This window comes from Ochotona princeps, chromosome 1 (assembly GCF_030435755.1).
Source record: "Ochotona princeps isolate mOchPri1 chromosome 1, mOchPri1.hap1, whole genome shotgun sequence".
In the NCBI taxonomy this organism is placed as follows: Eukaryota; Metazoa; Chordata; class Mammalia; order Lagomorpha; family Ochotonidae; genus Ochotona; species Ochotona princeps.
The window spans coordinates 2,492,959-2,516,613 of NC_080832.1; the positions used below are offsets into that span (position 1 = coordinate 2,492,959).

General features: G+C 44.1%; 1 protein-coding gene across 3 annotated transcripts in view; it reads left to right on the forward strand.

Moving 5' to 3' along the window:
* Positions 1-23,655, forward strand: part of PDE10A (phosphodiesterase 10A) — a 244,064-nt gene that overhangs the window by 214,648 nt on the left and 5,761 nt on the right. For all 3 annotated transcript variants that reach the window (XM_058678443.1, XM_058679547.1, XM_058679001.1), the window contains exons 18-19: positions 3,789-3,961; positions 20,449-20,560. In XM_058678443.1, the coding sequence (XP_058534426.1) occupies positions 3,789-3,961; positions 20,449-20,560 (285 nt within the window). The remainder of the gene's footprint in view (positions 1-3,788; positions 3,962-20,448; positions 20,561-23,655) is intronic.

Sequence of the window (23,655 nt, forward strand, 5' to 3'; positions counted from 1 at the left end):
CATGGTCTCAAGACCGATTGTTCTTGAGCAGCCACCATATCAACAATAGTAACCCACATATCGACAATAGCGTAGGTAATCAGTAACAAGATGTTGGTAAGTACAGCATCAATCATATTCTGAAACAGTTGCTAGGAACAATTGAAGCTAAGCGTGTGATTAGTTTCATAACTTCTTTCCCAAGCATCTAGCCAACCGGGGGTTTCCACTGTCCCATAGGTCTATATTCAAAATGGCTTCAGTGTGGCTATAGTGCACGGCTCCTGACAACACACTGCATCACGTTTTGTCTGCTCTTTCTCCCACAGTGTTTGTGTTGCAGGTTCACCTCTACCTGTGTGCCTTAACATGCTCTCCATGCTTGCACAATGAAGGACTCATTGGGACTGATTTTTCTCATTCTTAGCTAGTTATCTGGTTGTTTTTAAAACAAGTGATTTCAGAAATTTATTTTGGTATCAAATATTGTGGCATCCCATGTCTTTTTCATTACTTTTTATACTTTTTTTATTTTTGTAAGTTCTTCCAGTTCATCTTAAGTGTGTCTTGCAGGTGCATTTGTATCCAACACCATCTTTTCTTTTTCATTTTATGTTGATGATTTTACATAGTTGATTAGGGTGGGAAGGGTCAAGGGCTAGAGGAAAGTTCATGGCTTGGACATATTGGTTGGTTAATTGGTTGGTTTACTGGTCTGGCTGTCCTGTATGCTTTTCCCATAATTCTGTCTCTTGGGCATACCTGGTTGGTTAACTGGTCTGGCTGTCCTGTGTGCTTTTCCCATAATTCTGTCTGAATAAGTCATGCCAGTAGATTTTGTTGTGAGCAGTGTATTTTACGCGGTGTTTAGTACTCACTGTTTTCTGCCTTCATCCTCAGTGGTGTCCTAATGAGGCTGTTGTGCTCATCCCCTTTCTACAACAAGGGTGACATGCAACTCAAGCACTGAGTGACTTGTCCTTGCCTCGCATAGCAAGTGGCAGAACAAGATTCAAAATTAAGGCCGATCCCTAAACCTTAGTTAAAATTCTGTAATGTTTCCTTTGAATGTGTTTTAATGCACTGGGTAATTAAATGTGAAGCTGAGTAGTATGTGTCTTTTAAAGGCATTGTGACTTTTTTCGTCCCTAAGCTCCTGAACTATCCACACCATACCTGTGGCTCCCTAGCACGATGGTTTGTCATCTAGTTGGAAAGCATTGGGAGGCACATGGGTTTGAAACTCTGAGCTTCAAAGCCTTTCTGTGAGAATCTCTTATACGGAGTTAAGTGGTGGAAGGCTTTAGGGGAAATGACTTAGATTTACTAGTATTTTTAATCGTTTCCAGACAAGGGTCGTTTGTCTTCCTGTGTTGGTTCTGACTTTGCCTCCAGTTCCTGTGGTTACAGTGGTGGTTCATCGTACCCCCACCACCTAACTTGCAGCTACCAAAGGCTGCTTATGCCTCCCAGCCCTCACTGCCTGCAAGGGCCTGCTGATGGCAGATGTGCGCACAGACGCGAGCGCCCGGCAGACCTGCTCGTTTCTGAACAGGCAGAGGCTAACGGCCACGCTTCACTGCTGAGCGTGTCCAAGACAAGCTGAGCTCATAGCCGAAGGCACGGAAAGGGCTTTCTTCTAGCAAGCTTCAACAAATTGAAGAGCAGTGACATCGGGACAGACTTGGAAAGTGACAAGTTCAGCCACCTTTCCTCGCCTCCACCCGTTGTTGGCCAGCCAGGCTCTGTTGTAACGCACGTGTTTCACGCGTGTCTCGAGAGCCGGGTCAGTGGTTCTCACTTGTCCTGATCACATCCTCCTCCTTGACCTCATTTGTGACTTAAAATGAGATTACAGTATGAAAAGTCTAGAAACAAAATTAGCCAGTGTATATAGCAACTATAGAGTTTCTTTTGAATCAAAACCTTGCTAGCTTTTCAGCAAATACTTCATTTTGGATGGATTTTTATGTCCATCTTGAATGGATCCAGAAGTTCTTACTAATTTTACAATTTGAATGTAAAATCATGTGTTTGAAATTGCTGTAGTGCAAAGCCGTAATGTCAGGAAAACAAGTAGCTCAAACCGAGTCCATATGTTGTGTTTATCATTGAGTAATTTAAGCATTTTTAAGACCTTAAGAATAAATGATATAGAAAGAATCTGATGATTGAAAAGCCAGTAGTGGGGCTGATGTGATGGCTCAATTGGCTGATCCTCCACCAGCAAACTCTAGTATCCTGTACGCATACCAATTTGTGTCTTGGCGGCATCATTTCCCATCAAGCTCCCTGCTTGTGACCTGGGAAAGCAGTTGAGGATGGCCCAAAGCCTTGGGACCCTGCACCCACGTGGGAGACCCGGAGAGAAATTCCTGGCTCCTGGCTTTGTATTGGCGCAGCTCCGGCCATTGTGGCCACTTGCGGTGTGAATCATTGGACAGAAGATCTTCCTCTCTGTCTCTCCTCCTCTCTGTACCTCTGCCTTTCCAAAAAAAAAATAAATAAATCTTTAAAAATAAATAAATAAATATTAACTGTTATTCAAAGAGCAGCTTAAAAGCAGAGACTGAGACAGAAAGATCTACCATCCACTGGTTCACTCCCTAATTTACTGCAATGACCAGAATTGAGCCAATCCAAAGCCAGGAGCCAGGAGCCTCTTCTGGGTCTCCCACGTGGGTGCTGGGTCCCCTGGCTTTGGGCCGTCCTCGACTGCTTTCCCAGGCCACAAGCAGGGAGCTGGATGGGAAGTGGAGCTGCCGGGATTAGAACCGGTGCCCATACGGGATCCTGGTGCATTCAAGGTGAGGACTTTAACCATTACACTATTGCGCCGGGCCCAACAAATATTTATTTTTAAAGAAAGGAAAGCCAGTGGTACGTGTACAACTGTATTTCAGAGTGTGAAGCAGTGTCTTAGTGAGATACCTGATTTTGTGAAAAAGTTCCACTTTGGTAAGTGAAATTTGAAGTCTTCGTGCCTTCTCAATCGACACATGTCGACTGAGGAAAATAAAATCGATTTGAGGCAGGAGCCTATTTACTGATAATGGAGTTACTGAAAAGTAATTATCTTAATCATCTCAACCTGATGTTTGGATAAAGTTTTTTTTTTTTTTTTTTAATCTCAACTAGGGGAAAACCCCTTAAAATTGTCTGAGAGAGATTACTGTAAAGGCTTTGTAGAACATTCAGTAGGAGAGGAAGAATTCTGAGAAATTAGAGTGCAGGCGGCCAGGGCTTTGCTCTTGTTCAGGGTGATGAGCTGCACTCCCAGCTTCCTTCCGGGGACAGGAGAAGCCAGGCTACCTTCACTGATTTGTGTTTTCTGTAAATGGGGTCCTGCCTCGAAGAAGGGTTTCCCCTGGGTCTTAATAAGCGGCTTATACAGGTGACGGATTCTTTTTTTCCAAGACACAGAAAATATTTTCTTCTGATACAAACTGGAGTAGACAAAAATGCTTTTTAAGGCCTCTGTGTTCCAATAAAAGATGAACATTATTGAATGTGTAGCTGAAGAAGAAAAGATCTTGACGTGTCCTTTAGCTACCAAAACATATCTAGAAACTAGGTATATTTAAGTCACTGAAATTGTGTGGTAGCCCATGTAGTGACTCAGGTCATGTGGTTGATTCAAAGGGTAGTTTTGCTGTTAAAGGGAAACCGGAGTGGCTGTTTTCATCACAGTCATCCCAGCCTATCTGCTCATTACCCAAGACGTGTCATTAGTGTCCAGTAGCATTGACTGACAGTGTTGTCTCAGCTTGTGCTCGTTATTGGTGGTTTTTATTTTCGCTTTTCCCTAGTTGGAGGGGCACAACATCTTCTCCACCCTGAGCTCCAGTGAGTACGAACAGGTGCTTGAGATAATCCGCAAAGCCATCATTGCCACAGACCTCGCCCTGTACTTCGGCAACAGGAAGCAGTTGGAAGAGATGTGCCAGACTGGATCACTAAACCTTAACAACCAGTCTCATAGGTAATGGTCACTTTTAACGTTTACAAGCCCAGGAACTGTCTGCATTAAATTGATATTTGGCATAAATTTATGTTTGGGAAAAGAAATGTGATTTTTATGTAATTGTTGACTGAGTTTTTACGTGTCTTTGTTTATCTGATTTTTAGCAGAATTCATGACAGTGTTTTGAGGGAATAAATTCGTCACACGGGGGTAGGCACTGTTAAAGGGAAGCCAGGAGAATGGTGACCTCAGGAGGCAGGGCTTGGTCACTTGGTGCAGAAGCAAGTGGGAGTGGATCCACTTCTCACAACTCAATGCTGATGTGTAAAATTGGAATTGCAGTCACAAGGATGGGGGACTGGCATTTGTGGTCAGTGCTTGCCGTTTAGTTCTGACAAGTAGAACTTAATAGATACCCCAAGCAAGCTATTATTTTTACAAATGAATATAGACATAAACATCAGGGTGTACATGTGGTACAGCCATTAAGCTAACGTGTGGAACGCCTGCTTCTCCTACCCAGAAAGGCCTGGGTTCAAGCCCTGGCTCTGCCGTAGATGCCGACTTCCTGATAGGCACTTGGAGATGGTAGGTAATGACTCGAGGGGTTGGCTTTCTGCCACCTGCCTGGGAGGTGTGGACGGAGTTTCTGTCAACAGGAATTTGCCTGGCACAGGGCAGGCTTCAGTGCATTTGAGGGTTGAACCAGTGAGTAGCATGTCTCCTGTCTTGTAATTCTCCATCTTTCTCTCTCTCCCTTTCAAATAGATAAATATAAACATTATTTAAAAAGGAAAAAAGCCTCATGAATACAGATAACCTTTTTCAAGAGAGTGAATGTCTTCCTGTACGATGATGCTGGTGCCTTTGGTGAAGTGTCAGTCATTTGCAACACAGGCTGATCAGTTTTGTGAGGATGAACCTTACAAAATGGTTAGAATCCTAGAAAATGTTGTATACAGGTGTCATATTTTCCACATATGATCATATGAACACACAGCTCAGAGTTCACGGAAGCCTGGCTGTCCTCTGGGGTGTTCCAGGAAGCCCTCAGTCCCCGTGGGCAGGGCACTGTGCAGTGCAGCTGTTGCCCAGTCACCTGGTCTGTGGGAGCTCACATCATCTGGAGCAATAACAAGATCCATGAGGTCCCTGTGGCTTCCTGAGCCCACTTAGCTGGTAGCTAAAAGTCCATAACTGGCACCAATTGTCTTTACCGTTTTAAGCATCATAACTATAGTATCAAAATAATTTCATATTTTATTAACAAATAATTGTTGATGGTTAATGCGTATATATATATTCTGTATGTTTATATGATTATGCGATTTTTTGACACTGATTAAAGATGACATTTTAACAATTAAATGAGTGCAGAGGATTATGCAAGAAGTGAATAATGTTCTCTTCTGCATGGTTGCACCTAACACTTATTTTGTAAAATATTCCGCACATTGTTTTCTTGCCTGTGTTCTTCCACAGGGGTGTGTGCACAGCATACACAGTGTACACACACACATACGCTTTTCTTCCTCTCTGTTTTGGAAGCTGAGTATGTTTGTCCCAAATGTGTTAGGAATTGCATGGTATAATATTAAGTGGAGACCTATGTAAAAAGGTTTACTTAGTTACCCTTTCCTTTATTTATGGCTCATGTTTCCAGAATTTCACATGAAAAATGATGTTGCAATAAGCCCTTGCTTTTAGAATCACAGTTTTGCCTATTGACCCTTTAAAAAATATATAGCGTAGATTGCAGTAAATTTATACACATTTTTTTAATTTCTGGAAAGACTGTGAGTCAGATGAGAGGTCATTTTTCATTGAACGCGCCGTCTAACTGCTCGCTGTGTTGAAGATCTTTGCATGTTTATTTGCTTTTGTACACACTTGTGTGTAATTGCTTGCCAATAACTTGGCTTATTTTGTCTTGACCTGATTACTTTTTAAGAATCAGTTTGAGCCTATATTTTTTGTTAAGGATATTAACATCGTGTATTATAAACATTTTCTTTAGGGAGCCATGTTTCCAGCTGCGAACTTGCCTGATTCTTTGGAACTCTTGACCCATTTATTGCTAATTACTGAATTCTCACATTTACTCATAACTTTTTGATCACTGAACTGTATTGAAATTTATCGTGCATACCTGGTGATGTAATATTTACCTTTCACTGACTGTACAAAATTTTTGTGGAACTATTAAACTATTTTAAACTATTTTTGACACAGTTTTCAAACTTACTGAAAAGTAGAGTTGACCAAATGTCCATTCAGACCTAGCACTTAGTTTCAAGGATTGCTAACCTGTTGCGGTATTTTCTGTCTCTTTTTCTCTATTACCATTCAAAAGCCATTCTATTACCATTTCAAAGCCAGTTATACATGTCATGACCTTGACCCCTTGCATCATGAATATTTAAACAGAAACAATATTCTACTTCAGTATTTTTTATTTCAAGCAGAAACAACAACCACTTTGACTCTAACATTCCTTCCATCTGCTATTCAGTCTCCAAATTCCTACAGTATCTCCAAATTCCTGGCTCTGTGGAAGCCAGAAGCCCTATCCTGTGGGTGGCAGGGAGCCTGGTGCGAGAGCCATCACCGGCTGTTTCCCAGTATCTCCATCTTCAGGAAGCTGCACCCAAGGGGTGTGTGCCTCTTGGACCCTTGGGCCTTAACTGCTAGGCCTAATGGCTACCCCCACATTGACATTTTAATTATTTTTATGTGTTCACTTAAGAAAGAAAGTGTATTATCTTCTTCTGTGAAATGCAGTATGACCCTTAGTCAAAAATAAAATAAAAATGGTTTATTTAAATCTGTCCAATAGCATTTTTCATAAGACACACTGTTTATTTCACAGATGGTATCACTTACAAATATATTTTTCCTATTTCTAAGTTGAAATTTGGTTTCTAGTAAAGACAAAGCTGAAGGTTTTATGTATCATCAGTTTTGTTTTGCATATTTTTGAAACTTTGTTATTTGGTGCTCATATATTTACAACTATTATGTCTTCTCTATGATTTACTCTCTCATCAATGTGAATTGAAATATTTCTGTTTCTCTCCAGAAAGTTTTCCTTGTCTAAAATACTTACACAACTTTCCTATGCTGAAAATTAGCCTGCTACATTCTCTTCTAAGAATTTGTTGTCCTTATGCTTAAGGTACTTGTTGCAAATGGTGGTAGTTGAAAGTTGGCAGTACTGATTTTTAATGGACGTCTTAGTCAATTTACATTCAAACAAATTACATTTGTTATTGCCCATTTGTGTGATTTTCTCTTTGGGTTTTTTTTTTTTTTTTTTTTTTTTTTTTGTCTTTGGCCATTCCTTTTTTCTTTTAATGAGAGGTACATTGTTAGTGTTCTGTGTCCTGTACTGTCTTTTATTGCTGGGTTCTCTTTGTATTTTTACGTGGTTGCTGTTGGGTTTAGAATGTACATTTTTACCTGCACACATTTAGCTAATATTATTCAATTCCTATTTCATGTAAAAATCATTTTTAAAAAGAAATCAGAATTCCTTTTTCATCCATATTTTCATCTACCATTATGCATTAAATTACTACATACAAAAATGCTTTTAAAAGTTAATGTAGGTGAAGCTAAAATGTATGTTACTTTGGTGCAAAGCATTTTTAGAACCCATGCCAAGTTTTTTCCTAATTCACATTTTATTTTATCAACATCTTGAGGACTTCTTAAGTACATGATTGTAAATGGTTTTATATAGTCAACTGACAGATGAGAATACAAGGAAACTGTTTATGTTTTTCTACAGGTAAATTATTTCCCATGTTTTTCAATCATTCAGGTAATAGATTTCCGTGTGGTGTGGTTTCACTGAAGTCCAGACAATTTCATCATCTAATATTGCTTAAAGAGTGTTGGTAACAGATTTTTTTAAAAGATTTATGTATTTTTTTATTGGAAAGGGAGATTTCAAGAGAAAAGGAGTGACCGAGAGAAATATCTTCTGTCTGCTGGTTCACTCCCCAAGTGACCACAACAGACAGAGCTGAGCCATTTCTGAAACCAGGAGCCTGGAGCTTCTTCCGATCTCCCACATAGATGCAAGGTTACAAGACTTGGGCCATCCTCGACTGCTTTCCCAGGTCACAGACAGGGAGCTGGATGGGAAATGGAACAGCCGGGACATGGACCAGTACCTATCTGGAAGCTCAGCAGTTGCAAGGTGGCGATCTAACCACTAGATCACCATGTCAGGCCCTTTTTAAATCTGGAAATGTTTTGACTTTGGTCTCATTTTATTAAGATATTTTTGCTGAGTTTGTGATTTTCTGTCAGCATATCATGAGTGCTGTGCCACTATCTCTGGCCAGCGCCTTTCTCCCTGACAAGAAGTCAGCGACCTGCCTGACCGGTGTTCTCCTGTGTTATGCTGGTTTAGACTGGCTGCTTTATGCCTTGATCTGCTGAGTGGACTCTGAGATTCCTACATCTGTGAGATGCCACTTCCAGGGAAGTTTAGGAATGTTTTGACCATTTTTTTTCTTTCAAAAATTGCTTTCTGTTCAATTGTGTGTCTTTTGTTTCTCCATTGCAGCTAGTATGTGTTCAACCTCTCCATACTACATTACAATTCATGATGGATCGTGTCATTTCTTTGGAGTGTCAGTTTGGAGTCTCACTGTGTGACCTAATTCCCCTGGTTATTCAGGAAAGTCTGTGCAGTCTGACACTGTCTCCCCGGTAGGAGCTTCCTTTGGGTGTGTTCTTACATTTTTTAGTGCCCCTGAAACTCCCCACCTCTTTTGGAGTCAAATATAATTTTTGAAGGTTATCTAGTGTATGCATTAATTACTTAGAAACCCCAGCTTCCACTTTGGCCATTTGGATCTTCTGTGAGTTTGTTGTCCTGATTGATTTTTTCCACTAGATTGAGTAAATGTATTTTTTTCCTGTTTCCTCATCTGTCAAGTTATGGTTTTAATTGGTAGGGTGTGTTGTTTGTAACATGCTCTGTTGTCTTTCCAGACTTATCTGTCTCAGGAGGTCATTAACATTCACTCTAATGGTTAAATTTTTCATGAGTATCCTTGGCCTTTCTGAAAATGGCTTGAGAATAGGAATTCAGCTCTGGGACATGCTGCGTTTCCTCTGTAGGAATTCCCTCATCAGCCCCTGTGTGCTCTAACCTCAGCCTCTGTGGAGAGAAGCCGGAAGGCAGGCTCACGTAAGGCTGACCCTTCTACACGTGACACCTGCTTTTAACTGCTTGATGGTGACTTCCAGGAGTCGATTTCAGCTCTCCAGAATTTACCATTTTTATTTTATCACTGAAGCCTAAAACTCTATTTTGTATTTAACTATTTTATTCTCTTCACTAATAGAAAAGACATATTTTAGTCTCTTGAATTTTTCTTTTTATTATATGTTTATATTGATGTGAAGACACTACGCTTCCTCAGTACAGTTCCAAGAAGATAGTCTCACTTCCCTCACCTCCCTCACTTCCCTCACCTCCCTGTCCTCTTCCCATCCTCTTCTCTCCCTCCCTTCCTCTCTCAATTTTTGCTTAGGTATAATTTTAATATATTCTCTATGAAATGGCTTCATTTGTCATGAACCACAGCTCTGAACACGTCAAAAGTGCTAGGATTGCAGTTTGATAGGAGTATAAACTTGGGCTAAACACAACACTCATATCCCAAAGTGATCATTTAATTCCTATACATTTTTTATATTCTATCTTAACTGCCACCTTATCAGAGAAAATCTATGATATTTGTATTTTTGAAATTGAGTTATTTCTCTGTGATTTCTCGGCCTTTTGGCTAAGATCAAGTGAAACTGAGTTATTTGTCTAAGCAAAAGCTTTCTAGTTGCATCCAGCTTATTACATATTTTTAAGGCAGAGTAGTATTCCATAGTGTATGTATACCACATTTTCTTTACGTGGTCATCAGTTGAGGAATATCTGGGTTGATTCCGTATGTCCCAACTATTATGAGTTGGGTTTCAGTAAACATGGGGGCACAAATGGTTCTTTGATAAGCCGATCTCTTCCATTTGGATCAGTTCCTAAGCGTGGGATGACTGGGTCATGTGGTAGATCTGTCTTCCGTAGTGGTTGTACTATTTTACATTGTTGGCAGCAGTGGATTAGATTACCTTTGCCCTCACATTCTGCCAGAATTTATTATCCTGTTTTCACATGGCTTCATTTTTCACTAGCCCTGAGTTCCCAGAACTCTGTTTTTCTAGTCAAGATTTGAAGGAATTCCAGCATGGTTGCACCCTTTCCCAGCCAGAGTACCACACAAGGTCCACAAGGCAGTGGACTACGGCTCCCTCCCTTTGGGCTGCTGGAGCTCAGGAGCATTTAGAAGATGACCAGACATCTGGGGACACAGATCCAGGCACTGCAGGTTGGATGTCTGATGAGCGCTGTTTCCTGGTTTGTAAACAGGCACCTTCCAGCTGTACTTTCACAGCCTGGATGGAAGTACAGGAACTCACGCTTAGTAGGACTACACAGTCACCTTAGAAACAACCCATATTCAGATGTCTCTAGGATTTGCCATGAATTGGTAGTGTTGGGAAGGACACACGAACATCCTATTTCAACTTGTATTTATTTCATAGAATTATAGAGAATCAACATAGGCACTTTTTAAATATCTGACCTTTGTATCTGATCTTCCTTCCTTCCCAAGATAGTCTTGGCTGTTCTGGGTCTTGGGAAACTCCACGTAAGTTTTCCAGTCAGCCTTCTCCTTCTACAGAAAAGTCAGCCATGATTGTGGTAGGGATACACTGAATGTGCAGGTGAGTCTATGAATATAGGATGGTTTCCCTCGTATTTAGAAGTCCCTAGAGTCTTTCAACCATGTTTTCTTGTTAGGTTTATCACTAAATGTTTTATTGGCTTGGTCCTGTTGTAAATGGAATGTTCTAAAATTTAATTTTCATATTCATTATAAATATATACAAGCAGAACTCATTTTTAAATACAGTTCTAGGGCCTGCAATTTAAAATGAACTCACTTATTGCTTCTAGTACATTTCTTTGATACATTCAGCTTTGCAAGATCATGGCATCTTTGAAGACAGAGTGTTTATTATGATGTTTTTCCTAATTGGATTGCCTTTCTTTTATATTACTTAACTGACCTAGCTGGAAACTTTAGTGTATTGTGCTCAGTACAAGTAGCAGGAGCAGATCTTGGTCTCTTCTTGTTCCTGTCTTGCAGGGGGCGGGGAAGCCATGGAATTTTTCACCATTATATGCAGTTTTAACTGGACTTTTTTTTGTAAATTGACTTTAGCAGGATGAGAAAGTTTCCTTCTGGTATATCATGGTACATGTTTTTTTCCATCATTAATAGATTTATCTGATACTTTTTACTATTTTAGTGTAATATGAGGTGGTTCTTGTTGTTTGTTCTATTAAATGGTGTATTAACATTCATTGCTTTTCAGCTATGCAGCTGGCTTTGCGTGCTCATGCTAGATTTCTCTTTACAGTGGCATGTCATCCTCTTTCAGATAACTTGCACGTGCTGTGCAGTGCTGGTGTCTGCATCAGTGTTTATTGGTCTCTAGTTTTCCTTCCTGGGATGTCCGTGTGATGTTAGTAAGAGAGCAGCACTGGCCTCCTGGGATGGGGTGGAGAAGTTCTGTCTTGCATGGGTAGTGGAAGGCTTTACTCATCTTGAATATCTTGTAAATTCATCAATGAAGTCATCTCTTGTAGGGTACTTCTTTATGGTTTTATTTCATTATTTTGATTTTTAATTCAGTCTTTTTACTTGTTGTGGTTCTATTCATCTTGTCTTTTTTTTTTTTAACTGAGTCAGTTTTCCTTGTGTTCTTGTAAGAATTTGCCCATTTCACTCTAAAGTGTCTGTTCTTTGGGCGCACAATCCTTGATAGTGTTTTTATGATTTATTCATTGATTTCAATAGTAATGCCCCTCTTTTCACTTCTACTTCATGAAAGTTGAATCTTCCCTTTAAATATTTTTTTCTTGGTGAGCATAGCTTGAAACTAGGTCAATTTTGATGTATTTTCAGAGCACTTGCTTTTGGTTTCATGATTTTTTTCTCTGTTTCTTCAGTGTCCTCTCTGTTTTATTCACATCCTTGTTTGCGTCATGAAGGTTTCCTTTACTCTTCTTTTCCAGTCACTTAGGATGGAAGATTAGGTTGTTAAATTGAATTTGCTTCTTTCTTTACAAAAATGTAGGGCATTTATAACTATAAATTTCATCATTAATGCTGTGTATATGCATCCTATAGACTTTGGAATTTTGTATTTTTTATTTCATGTGTCTCTAAGGTCTTACACATTTCCCCGTTGATTTTTCATTGATCCGTTTATCATGTCTGAGTAACTGGGGATGGTGGAGAGGAGTTTAAACCAACAGATCAACAGAAATGTTCTCTTTCACAGTCCTGATGGCTGGAAGTCTGAAGTCATTGTGGAGGAAAGTGTGCCCAGTCATTTCATGTTGAAATATTAGGGGTCCAGAAATCTGGGACAACTCCTCCTGGCTCATTGCCGGAGACAAGTTATACCCAGGTTGAGACTGTGTGATTCCTGGCCCAGAGGTAGTGAGGATGGCATGGCATGGGTGTCCTGGCACAGAGACAGTGAGGATAGCATGGCATGGGTGCCCTGGCCTGGAGGCAGTGAGGATAGCATGGCATGGGTGTCCTGGCCCGGAGGCAGTGAGGATAGCATGGCATGGGTGCCCTGGCCCGGAGGCAGTGAGGATGGCTTGCCAAGGGTATAGACTTCCATCCTTCTGGAAGCCAAGGACCCATGGGAACACCACACTCCAGAGCAGTGGCAGTGACAGGCAATGAGCAGGCGGCTAGTGTAGGATCTGCTAATCTGGGACTATCTGCAAGGCACAGCCACCCATTCCATGATGGGTTCTGCTTTCCTACTTGTCGGTCAGAAAGCCCCCTTCCCTGGGATTCATGTGCTTCATCCAGGACCAGGGGTCAGATGCCATGTAAATGTGTGCATGAAGCCATGGTATCTGATGGAAGTGTCCTAAAACTCGCAGGGAGGCTTCACGACCATAGAGGCGTCCTGCTCCCTTCCTCATAGAAGGAGGTACTGGGAGCTGCTGCTGCACTTCCACCTCAGCCCACAGCTGGAAAAGGCTTCTTCCTCGCCCGCCCCATCTCCATTTGGCATTTGGGTCCACCACCCTCTCCTCGTGGGTGTCTTTCATGTGGGGCCCACGAGTGTGTGTGTGTGCATTTTCTCACCTCATGCATAAAATTACCTTGTATACATCAGCACCCGAAGTCCTTATCGTTGTATGATAAGAGCCTAGAATGCAGCTATGTACCTCAGCCCACCGTAGCAGCAAGACCACACACACCATTCATGTGGACCACACCACACATGAGCCTCCTGATCCAGTCCTCAAACCGAACCTTCCAAAGAGAGCTACTAAGACAGTAATTTCCTGGCATAGAAAACCTCAAAGTGAAGACAAACATATTGCAGATTCCTCAGCAAGGACCGTCAGAACCAGGGGCCAGCAAACAAGGGCCGGCCCACAGGCCACATCCGAGGGGGTTAGCCTGTGAAGTGAGAAAAATGGGAATGATTTTGAGGATCATTAAAAATATAAAAGGACATAAACCAAAGAGGAACATGGAACAGATACTACATGCTGCCCCAAAAGTCTTAACATACTTACTCTGTCCATTTGTAAAGAAGCAGCTAATTGGATTCATAACCAAGAAAAAAATAAGCAGCTAATAGAAACAGATCCCACGAGAACTGCTGTTTTAGAACCTGCAGGCAAAGGACTTTAAGATAGCTATTATAACATACAATTAAATGTAGATTGGCTGAATGCCTAAGTTAGTGATAAACCAGAAAAGAAAGAGAGCAAGACTTAATTCTATGTTGTCTCTGAGATGTGCACTCTAAGGAAGAAGGTGAATTGAAAGTACAAGATGGGAAAACACAGAGCATACTATCAGTCTGCAGATGACCGCTGGGGCTGTGTTAAAGTCACGCAGAATAGTGTGAAAGACAGAGTGCTGCTGGGCGTCGGTGCCATGCAAGCTGATTAGCCTGAGAAGACACAGCAGTCCTGATAGCAACACTTCAGAGACACACCCTCAGAACGACACGGGAAGGTCTCCAAACCCGGAACCACAGGTGGGGAGGCTTTACAGCCCTCCTTCAGTGCCTCCAAAGGAACCGTACAACTTCGTAGAGCTGGCGAGTATTCTGGTTTGCACTTACGGAACTTTACATCCAGAGGATATGTTCTGTCCAGCTGTGCGCTGCGTGCTGGTCTAACACAGACTGAGTGCTGAGGGGGGAAGTAAACCTGAAAGGGTCGAAGATACAGTGGAGTCAAATGAAAAGTAAAATAAACTGTCTTAAAAAGCCCCAACTGCTTCGATATTAAACGGCACACTTCTAAATCTTCCAAGACTCAAAGGGGAAATTATAAGGAAAAATGAAGAATATGTCAAGCTGAATGGCAATAAGGTACAGCCATGCCAAAATGTGTAGGATTAGGCTAAAAAATGGCAAAGGAGTTTTTACCTTTAAATGCCTACTTTAATCAGGAATTTAAGGAGTTGATCAACATAGGAGTAAAACAGAAAAAAAGCAATAAAGTTTAAATTGCCAAAACTTAACCCTCTTAGCAAGACTCAGTGAATCACCAGTGTCAAGGGAGAATCAGCACAGATTATAGGCACTAAGGGATCAAAGGCTAGCGCTAGAAATGGTGCAGCTCAGAGAAACTTGAAACGAAGATGAAATGGGTGACTTACTTGGAAATGCTGCTTAAGCCCTCGTACCAGAAGGAGGCAGCCAATTTGAATATTTCCTTTTGCAAATTTCTTCTTGAAGCAGGCCATCAGGACTGGACTTCATTCTTTTCTTGGGAATTTTATTAGTAATTATCAATCATTATCAATTATTGTTGCCAGTATGTTCTCTCCAATAATCGGAACAGGAATCATTTCCGTCACTGCCACCAAACCCGACAAAGACATTGCCCAAATCAACCAAAATTAGCGTTCCTTGTGAATATAACTGCAAAACGGATAACAAAGGATGACAAATTCAGTAACATGTGAAAAGGAAAATTTACCATAGTAAATGCATCTTATTGCTAGATTACAGTGGTGGCTTAACATTGTTAATAACTTGACTACAGGAATGGAAGAGCGAATAGGTCAGGGAAAGCATTGGATAAATTCTATCTCCTACCATGGGGTGAATACCTCAGCAAACTGGCAGTACTAGGGGACTTCATTAATTTGATTACAAGCTTCTTTGCAAGGACCATGGCCACCATGAGAAGTGGTCAGTGGTCACCTTCCAAGGCTGAGAGTAAAGCACAGTGATGCCCAGCCTGACCTCTTGAGCAACCTGAGCTGTAACTCATAGACAGCGCATTATGGCAGGAGAAAGAAACAGAGGACGCAAGGATTTGTCAGGAACAAGCAAATCTGTGTTCGCTTGGAAATGTCATGCTAGTATTTGAAAACATCCTAAGGAATATCCAAATTATGTACCAGAATTAATCAGTGAATTTAGCCAACTCAGTGGAGTTAATCAACAGCTGTTAAAAAGCAATGCTCTGTTTATATACAAAGAACTACCAATTAAAATATAAAATTAGCAAACTACATGCAAGTCTCTATACTAAAAACATGAAATTTTTTTTCCAAATCATTCAGAAGACCACAAATCTATCATCTTTATGCAACTTCAAGATAGCAGAGAAACCATTTCCCTCATGACAAGAATGGATGCTCTGCCTCCTGCCCTTTGAGAAGGTGTGGTTTAGCTGTGAATTGTCCAAGTGCCATCGGCCATGTCCAGTCATTTCTCCTGCAGCAGCGGAGCGTGCAGACAAGTATTTTACACATAGCAGTGGTAGAAATAGCTCACGCGGGTCACTGAAAGCAGCAGATCCCAGTCTCAGTTTACATCCGTTTTCACGTCCTCCCGTTATCTCCCTTGTCCGAGTGGGGTTTAGGAGAAGTGGGGTTACTCCTGTGCTGTGTGTCACCAAGCTGGTGGCCAGTGCTCCTGCCCAGGGCGTGGAGCTGCTTGTGTTAGTTGTGCGTTACTTGTGATAACTGCTGTGTCAGCTGAACATTCTAGGCTCACCTCTCTAAGTTTTTGTGTTTCTCTACTCATAAAGGTATGACTTTCCTGCTAGAAATGTAATTTTGTTCTGGTTTCTGCAAAAAAAAAATCTATCTACCTCTGCTTATGCACATGTGATCATTCTTTGATTACAAATTCTTGTTTTCTTTTGGGACTTAATTCCAAGTGCCATACCGGGCTGGACATTGACCGCAGCCTACTCATGTCCCCTCCACTTCTGTGAAATTACAATTTTGAATTGATAAACTTTGCATTTTTGGAGCAGTCTGAGATAAACAGAAAAAAAATGGAATTGTGTCTTAGTCCATTTCCTCTTGTTACAACGTCTGAGACCAGGTGATGGATTCCTAAGAAAGAGAAGTTTGTTGCACTCAGGGTTCTGGAGCTTGCGCTGTCAAAGAACGTGGACCAGCATCAATCTTGCTTCCTGCTAGATCTCGCCATGGCAGACAGAATCATATGGTGCAACCGAGCCACGGTGCCTGTCCTTTTCTCATCAGGTCATTGGTGCCGTCCTGGAACCCCATCATGACCTCATCTAATCCAAACGACCTTCAAAGACTTGAGAAGAAATTTTGGCCAAGAGTTTAAGTTAAATGAAACAGTGCATCCTTTCTTAAAGGTTGAGACTCATTCTATTTTTTTTAATACAATGAAACTTAGAATACTATGGTCACATGTGTACGTGTATTTTTAACCGAGGTGGGCATTCAGCTGCACACTGTCAGCTGCACACTGGGACTCCTGTATCCAATGTCTATGTCCTGGTTTCAAGTCTAAACTCTGTCCTGATTCCAGCTGCTTCCACGCTGCACTCTGGGAGGCAGCAAATGATGAAGTAGGTAGTTAGTTAGGTCCCTTCTCATCATGTGGGAGACCAGGATGGAGTTCCCAGCCTGACCCAGCCCTGGCTGTCTGCAGGGATTTGAGAAACATTGACTGAGAGACCCCATTTTCTTTGTCTCCTCCCACCCTTTCTCTCACTGTCGTAGCTTTTTAAATAATGAAACAAGCATGTTTCTTCTTGTTACTTAATTTTTGAAAGCTTAGTGTGTAAGGTTAGTATATTTTAGAAAAGAAAATGTGACTACTAGTATTTTTGTGTTAGTATTCGAGTGACCTCTCCTCCAGTTTGCTCACGCTTGCTGCTCTGATGTAATTCATAGCCACTTTTCGTTCTCAGTGTTGTCCTGGACATGAAATTATGGGGTCCAGAACCTTCATGTGATCAGAGGATGGGATGGAGAGATGATGGCAAGAATTGCATTGCAGACTTTAATCCAGTGGTGGGATTCAGAGTTAAGGATATTTGTGATAATTTTCATGAAGCAGATAAGTATTCATCAAGTGCAAAAAAAAAAAAACCAAAGTTTGCATGTAATGAAGAATATAGGCTTTATGATATGATTGGACACTCATATTCTTGAATGCTAATGTTTTGTTTTTCTGTAAGAAGTTGAATACACGACTGATGTTAAAATACCTTCCAAGCGCTGCTCAGCCATCGCTGGCATCCAGCTCATGGCCTGTGCCTTTTAGACACCCACTCCCCACCCCTTCATTCCCTCACCCCCAGTGGCTTCTTCTGTCCATGATTTTGACACTGATTGTTTAAGTAGAACCACGCAGCCTTTGCCTCTCAGTGCAGTGTTCTGCAGGTCCACCCATGTTGTAACATGAGATCAAGAATCTGCTGTATGTATGTGTCACATTCTTCCTAGTGTAATCATTGTTTGTTTTGTTTGTTTGTTTTAATTCTGGAAAGTGTGATTCTCCCAGCTTTACTCTTTAAGATCCTGTTGTCTTTTCCAGGTCATTTGGGATTCTCTCGCCCACTGGCTCTTGCATCATGAGTTTGCTTTGCCATGCAGTAGCAAACAAAAAGGGATAAGAGATGCCCCGTTGAGGCAGGTGGTCTCATACATTGTGGCTGGTTTATCTATTTGGAAAGCACTCTTTCTAAGGAGCATAAGCCCTAGTGAGCAGTGGCTAAATGATACAGAGTTGCCTTGTTTGTGTTCACCACACTCTAAAATGTCCGCTGATCTTCCCTCGCTTGGCTGTAACTGTTGTGGTGCTAAAGGAGACCAGGTTTTCTGTTCTTTCACCCTTGGCATCTTGGTGCTCCGCTGGTTTCTTACTCCCAAGTCATTCTTCCCTCCACTGACCTCACAGTGTTTGTTGCATTCCCTCTGGAGCTGAGCTCACCTTGTGGTGGGTTTACCCCTGTCAGAAATCTTCAGCTTCTGGGACTTGCTCCCTGCCTTTTCTCCTTACGAGATGTACTTGCCACCTGCCCCCAGCACTTGCGATGTCACTTGCTTGTATTGACGCTGTGGCCACAACTCTACTGTCCAGACAGCAGGTGCTCAGCCTCGAATGCCCCTTCAAAATTCATTTTGAGATGCCTTTGCCATTAAAGCAGCCTTGAGAGAGGAGATTTCTAAGGAGTAATGAGGTAAAGGGGATGCCCCATTTGTGAATGTGTTAAGGCCTGGATTGCTCTCTGTGTTCTCTGGCTCCCAGCTGGATTCAGCCGCTGGAGAGAGCAACAGATGAGACAGCGGGAGAGAGAAAATGTGCCATTAGTATTCCTTTGACTTCCTCCTGCTGCCCCGCCGTCTAGCAGTGCTTGAAGGAGGTTGTCCTTCAGTGCAGCCCTGGCTGCACCTTGCAGCTCCCGCTCGTTGCCCCACCCAAAGTGGTGACCTCCCCTCTTTAATTGGCGCTTTGTGTCTTGCCATTTCCTGCCTTTACGGAACCCTAACCCATGACTGTGAACAGTTCCAGTTGGTAGGGTAAAGTTACAGCGCTTTAAAAGTTGGGCTGTGTTTGTCAATGTTTCCCCATGTGGAATGTTAGCAGAGTCTTGGGCAGTGGGTACACACCTCTGCGAAGTGTTCACGGGGCCAAGTGAACAGCAAAAGTAAGGATTTAAAGGACCCACATCCTAGATTTCCAATTCCTACAGAAATGGGGCCAGCCAGTTCATCTTTTCTAATTCTGGACACACAAGTAAGAAATTCTGTGACAGTCATTTGAGAGTATAATCTATATTTATCTCTGCTCCTGAAACCTTTTCAAAGTGACTTAGGTGTTTCATGCGCTGCTGCTGGGCGTCAGTGCTTCTATTCGGCAGCAGCCAGCCTACTTCCTAGAGCAGCCATGGAGCCACTGTGGTGCTGCATGTGACGCATTTGAAGTCCCACCTGCTGGGTGACCCCTTTGGCCTTTCCTTTCCAAAGTTCTGTGATGTGCAAGGAGAATTTGGGACTTGCGTGCACATAGTGTGAGCCACTGCTTAGCCACTGCTCACTTACCGCAGGGCCTGTACTCCTCGTCTGTTCCACTTAGAGTTCTGCAGGAGGATGGGAAATGGGAGGAAGGACGGCTGTGAGATGCTGCCTTGGCGCTGTAACTCCTGTGGCAGTCCTCCCGCTAGCAACCAGTTCTCATCCCTCCTCATCCCAACCGTGTGAAAATCGAAGAGGAGCCAGCAGGCAGGACTTCGGAACGCACCAAGTCAGATTCCTCCAAAAGAATTACCCTAAAGTAGTCTGAGCCGGGCAGCCCGTCGGAATCTCCCTGCGTTGTGTTTAGAGCCTGGGCCAGGGTCTTCACAAAGCTTTGTCCAACACAAATTCAGCCCCTCTCACAACTAGTTATTAAAATACACCAAACATTTAGTATCTATGCCAGTTAGGCGTACAATCCATTCGGGGCAGAAATAAAAACAATTCCAGTTCATGTTAATATTTTGTAACAACCAAGACTATGTGATTTGTAATTGATTCAAAAGGCGTAACTATATTTACTAGATGCATTGAATGCCATATTTCTAATCTGTTGAGTTTTGTGAGTAACAGCAAAATAACCTCTGAAGAATTGCTTTATCTAACTGTTTTAAGTGATAGGAAGAGCCAGCGTCGTGGCATGTGCTGCTAGACTCTGCCCCAGTTCCGCCTCCTTGGAGGAGGCCGGTTTAGGCACCTCAGGCTCCCCTGGCATCAAACAAGAGAACTGGGGTAGACTTTTCTTCAGGGTGCTTCCCATGTTACATTTCTTCAGTCCTCTGGAGATGTGGCTGAGGGCCATGGCCTTCCAGGGATCCTGGCGGAAGCGGTGCCAGGGCCACACTGAACTGGACCCCACCAAGATGCAGAGGCAGCAGGAGGTCGTGACTGCTGGCACTACTGGCAAGCATGACCGATGCTTCCGTGGTGAAGGCCACTGCCTGGCTTGTTGTCACCTCTGTCGGCCCGTGTCTTCTCACGAAGTCGCTCGCACCTGCCCCTCACTGCTCATCACAGACGTGCCGCTGACTGCTGTGCTGACCAGCTTGCCTCACTGTCTTCTAGAGACCGGGTGATCGGTTTGATGATGACAGCCTGTGACCTCTGTTCCGTGACGAAACTGTGGCCGGTTACAAAACTCACAGCCAATGACATTTATGCGGAGTTCTGGGCCGAGGTATGTCTGAATCTTACACTAACATAGTTACTATCGAGAAAAGGGAAGTGTGTGAAGAGAAATTTAGCATACAGGCTGTTCACTGACAATATCTTAGCTACTCACATGTCATTTCAGAAAGGGCAAAGGGTTTGGCAGTTCCTGAGCCGCAGCGTGGGGACAGTGGAGCGCTGCCTCCTCCCTGGAGGCTGTGTCTGTCTCCTGACCTCGGCTGCAGTGCCCTGGGGCTGCATTCCCTGAACGGCAGAGTAACAGGGTTCCCCGGCTAACAGCTCATCTCCTGTCCAGTCAGCCCTGCTCACTCCTGGACCGCCCCAGTAGTTAGGCACTTAGAAGAACCCAGAATGCCATGGTTTCTATAGGTAGAACCTCAGGGCAGTCATCTCATTGTGCCAAGGAGAGGTGAGAATGTGTAGGTATGGCCCCAGGCTGGCTCAGCTTGGAGGATGGCTGGGATGCTGCTGCGTGGTGTTCCTCACAGATGTGTGAGTGATCAAACAGTGCAAAGTACCAGCACCGAGCATTCAGCTCCACAGTTTGCTTTTTGAATTGTGTTTGACAAAAACAAACATCATTCTTCTTGGAGGGGATCACACCTAGGTCCCTGCACCTTCCACATTCAAGTACCACTCTTGGGGGGAACAACTATAAATCTTCTGAGTACCACTCAGAGAAATAAACTTGAGGGCAGAAGAATTCTGTGGTTGGTGATCTGGCCATCCACTTCACTCGTACAACAGAGGACACTGGTTCAATTACAGAGGCCTTTGTTTTTTTGTTACTGTGTATTCGGATCTGCCTACAGTCAGGCTCAACTGGGGCAGTCATTTTGGGTGTATATATCTGAAGAGTAATATTTGATCTTATTGTTGAAAACCGTTTAATTTGCATGCTTATAATCGAGAATACATTCTGAAAAATGGCCTGAAGCTGGGTACTACCTCATATGTAGTTTTGCCTAACAATGGCATATTTTAGATTTTAACAACCTTATTTGTATTCTGAATGCGAATCAGATTGTGACAGAGGGACAAGTCTAATGGTTATGACGCAAGGGAAGGTGCCTACATCACACAGCAAAATGCCTGTGTTTGACTCTGGCTGCCACGTTCAGCTTCCCTGCTAATACCGACCCCCAAGAGGTAGCAGCTGGTAGGTTGGCTGGCACCCCAAGGGAGACCTGAACTGAATGTCTGGCTGCCGGCTTTACCCCAGCCAGGCCCTAGACCAGCACTGCCATTGAGCCATTCAGGGAAAAGCATAGATGAGAACTCTCTCTTTCTCCCTCCTTCCCTCCCACTCTTCCTCTTCCCTTAAAAAGGAATAAAAAGAAAAAAAGGGGGGGGAGACATAAAAGCCATGTAGATCCCACCTTCTGTTCCTCACTGATTATCCAGTCCAGGCATAGTAAGGAGGCTCCCAGCATGCTCACAAGAGCAGCCTCGGATCACACTGCCCATGCGGGGCAGTAGCGGAGTTACCAGGACCTGCTAGTTGATCGAAATGTCCCCCCCCCAGTGGCCTTTCCAGCGGCCCCATCATGCCGGAGTCTGCCTTGAACCCTCCAGTGTTGTAATGGGCGCCTGCCTTTCCCCTCCATAGTCAGTATGGCAGTTGTCAAGAGTGTCACGTTACTTGAGGTTACAGTTTTCTGGCACTTACTCCGCGACTCATCCTTAAGCCACCACTAACACATTTGCACAACAGGGGTGCTGATGCAAGGGTACTTTGAAAATTTCATGGGAAATGGAATTTAAATTGTTTTGTGCGGGGAAATGCATTTTGAAATCCACAGTCAGTTTTTCCCTAACTCGTGCGAGCCTCCTGTAACTGTGATTCCGTCAGCACCTGCTTCCAAACCTCTGTCAGTCTGTGGTAAAGACCAAGAACATGGCCTTAGTGCATAGAAACTTCCCCTCCCTCACCAGGCCTTCAAGCTACTGTGCACAGAGCCCCTCCACCACCACCACCACCACCACCAGGCTCCTGTGCACACAGCCCCTCCACCACCGCCACCACCAGGCTCCTGTGCACACAGCCCCTCCACCACCACCACCACCACCACCAGGCTCCTGTGCACACAGCCCCTCCACCACCACCACCACCACCAGGCTCCTGTGCACACAGCCCCTCCACCACCACCACCACCAGGCTCCTGTGCACACAGCCCCTCCACCACCACCACCACCACCACCAGGCTCCTGTGCACACAGCCCCTCCACCACCACCACCACCAGGCTCCTGTGCACACAGCCCCTCCACCACCACCACCACCAGGCTCCTGTGCACACAGCCCCTCCACCACCACCACCAGCACCACCAGGCTCCTGTGCACACAGCCCCTCCACCACCACCACCACCACCACCAGGCTCCTGTGCACACAGCCCCTCCACCACCACCACCACCACCACCACCAGGCTCCTGTGCACACAGCCCCTCCACCACCAGCACCACCAGCACCACCAGGCCGCTGTGCACACAGCCCCTCCACCACCACCACCACCAGGCCGCTGTGCACACAGCCCCTCCACCACCAGCACCACCAGGCCGCTGTGCACACAGCCCCTCCACCACCACCACCACCACCACCACCAGGCTCCTGTGCACACAGCCCCTCCACCACCAGCACCACCACCACCACCACCAGGCTGCTGTGCACACAGCCCCTCCACCACCACCACCACCAGGCCGCTGTGCACACAGCCCCTCCACCACCACCACCACCACCACCACCACCAGGCTCCTGTGCACACAGCCCCTCCACCACCAGCACCACCACCACCAGGCTCCTGTGCACACAGCCCCTCCACCACCACCACCACCACCACCACCACCAGGCCGCTGTGCACACAGCCCCTCCACCACCACCACCACCACCACCACCACCAGGCCGCTGTGCACACAGCCCCTCCACCACCACCACCACCACCAGCACCACCAGGCTCCTGTGCACACAGCCCCTCCACCACCAGCACCACCAGGCCGCTGTGCACACAGCCCCTCCACCACCAGGCTGCACACGGCCTGTCCAGACACATGCCTCTCTTGGCCGCATGTCTTGACCGCAGCCTCTCTCTGGGTGTCACTCAGGCTG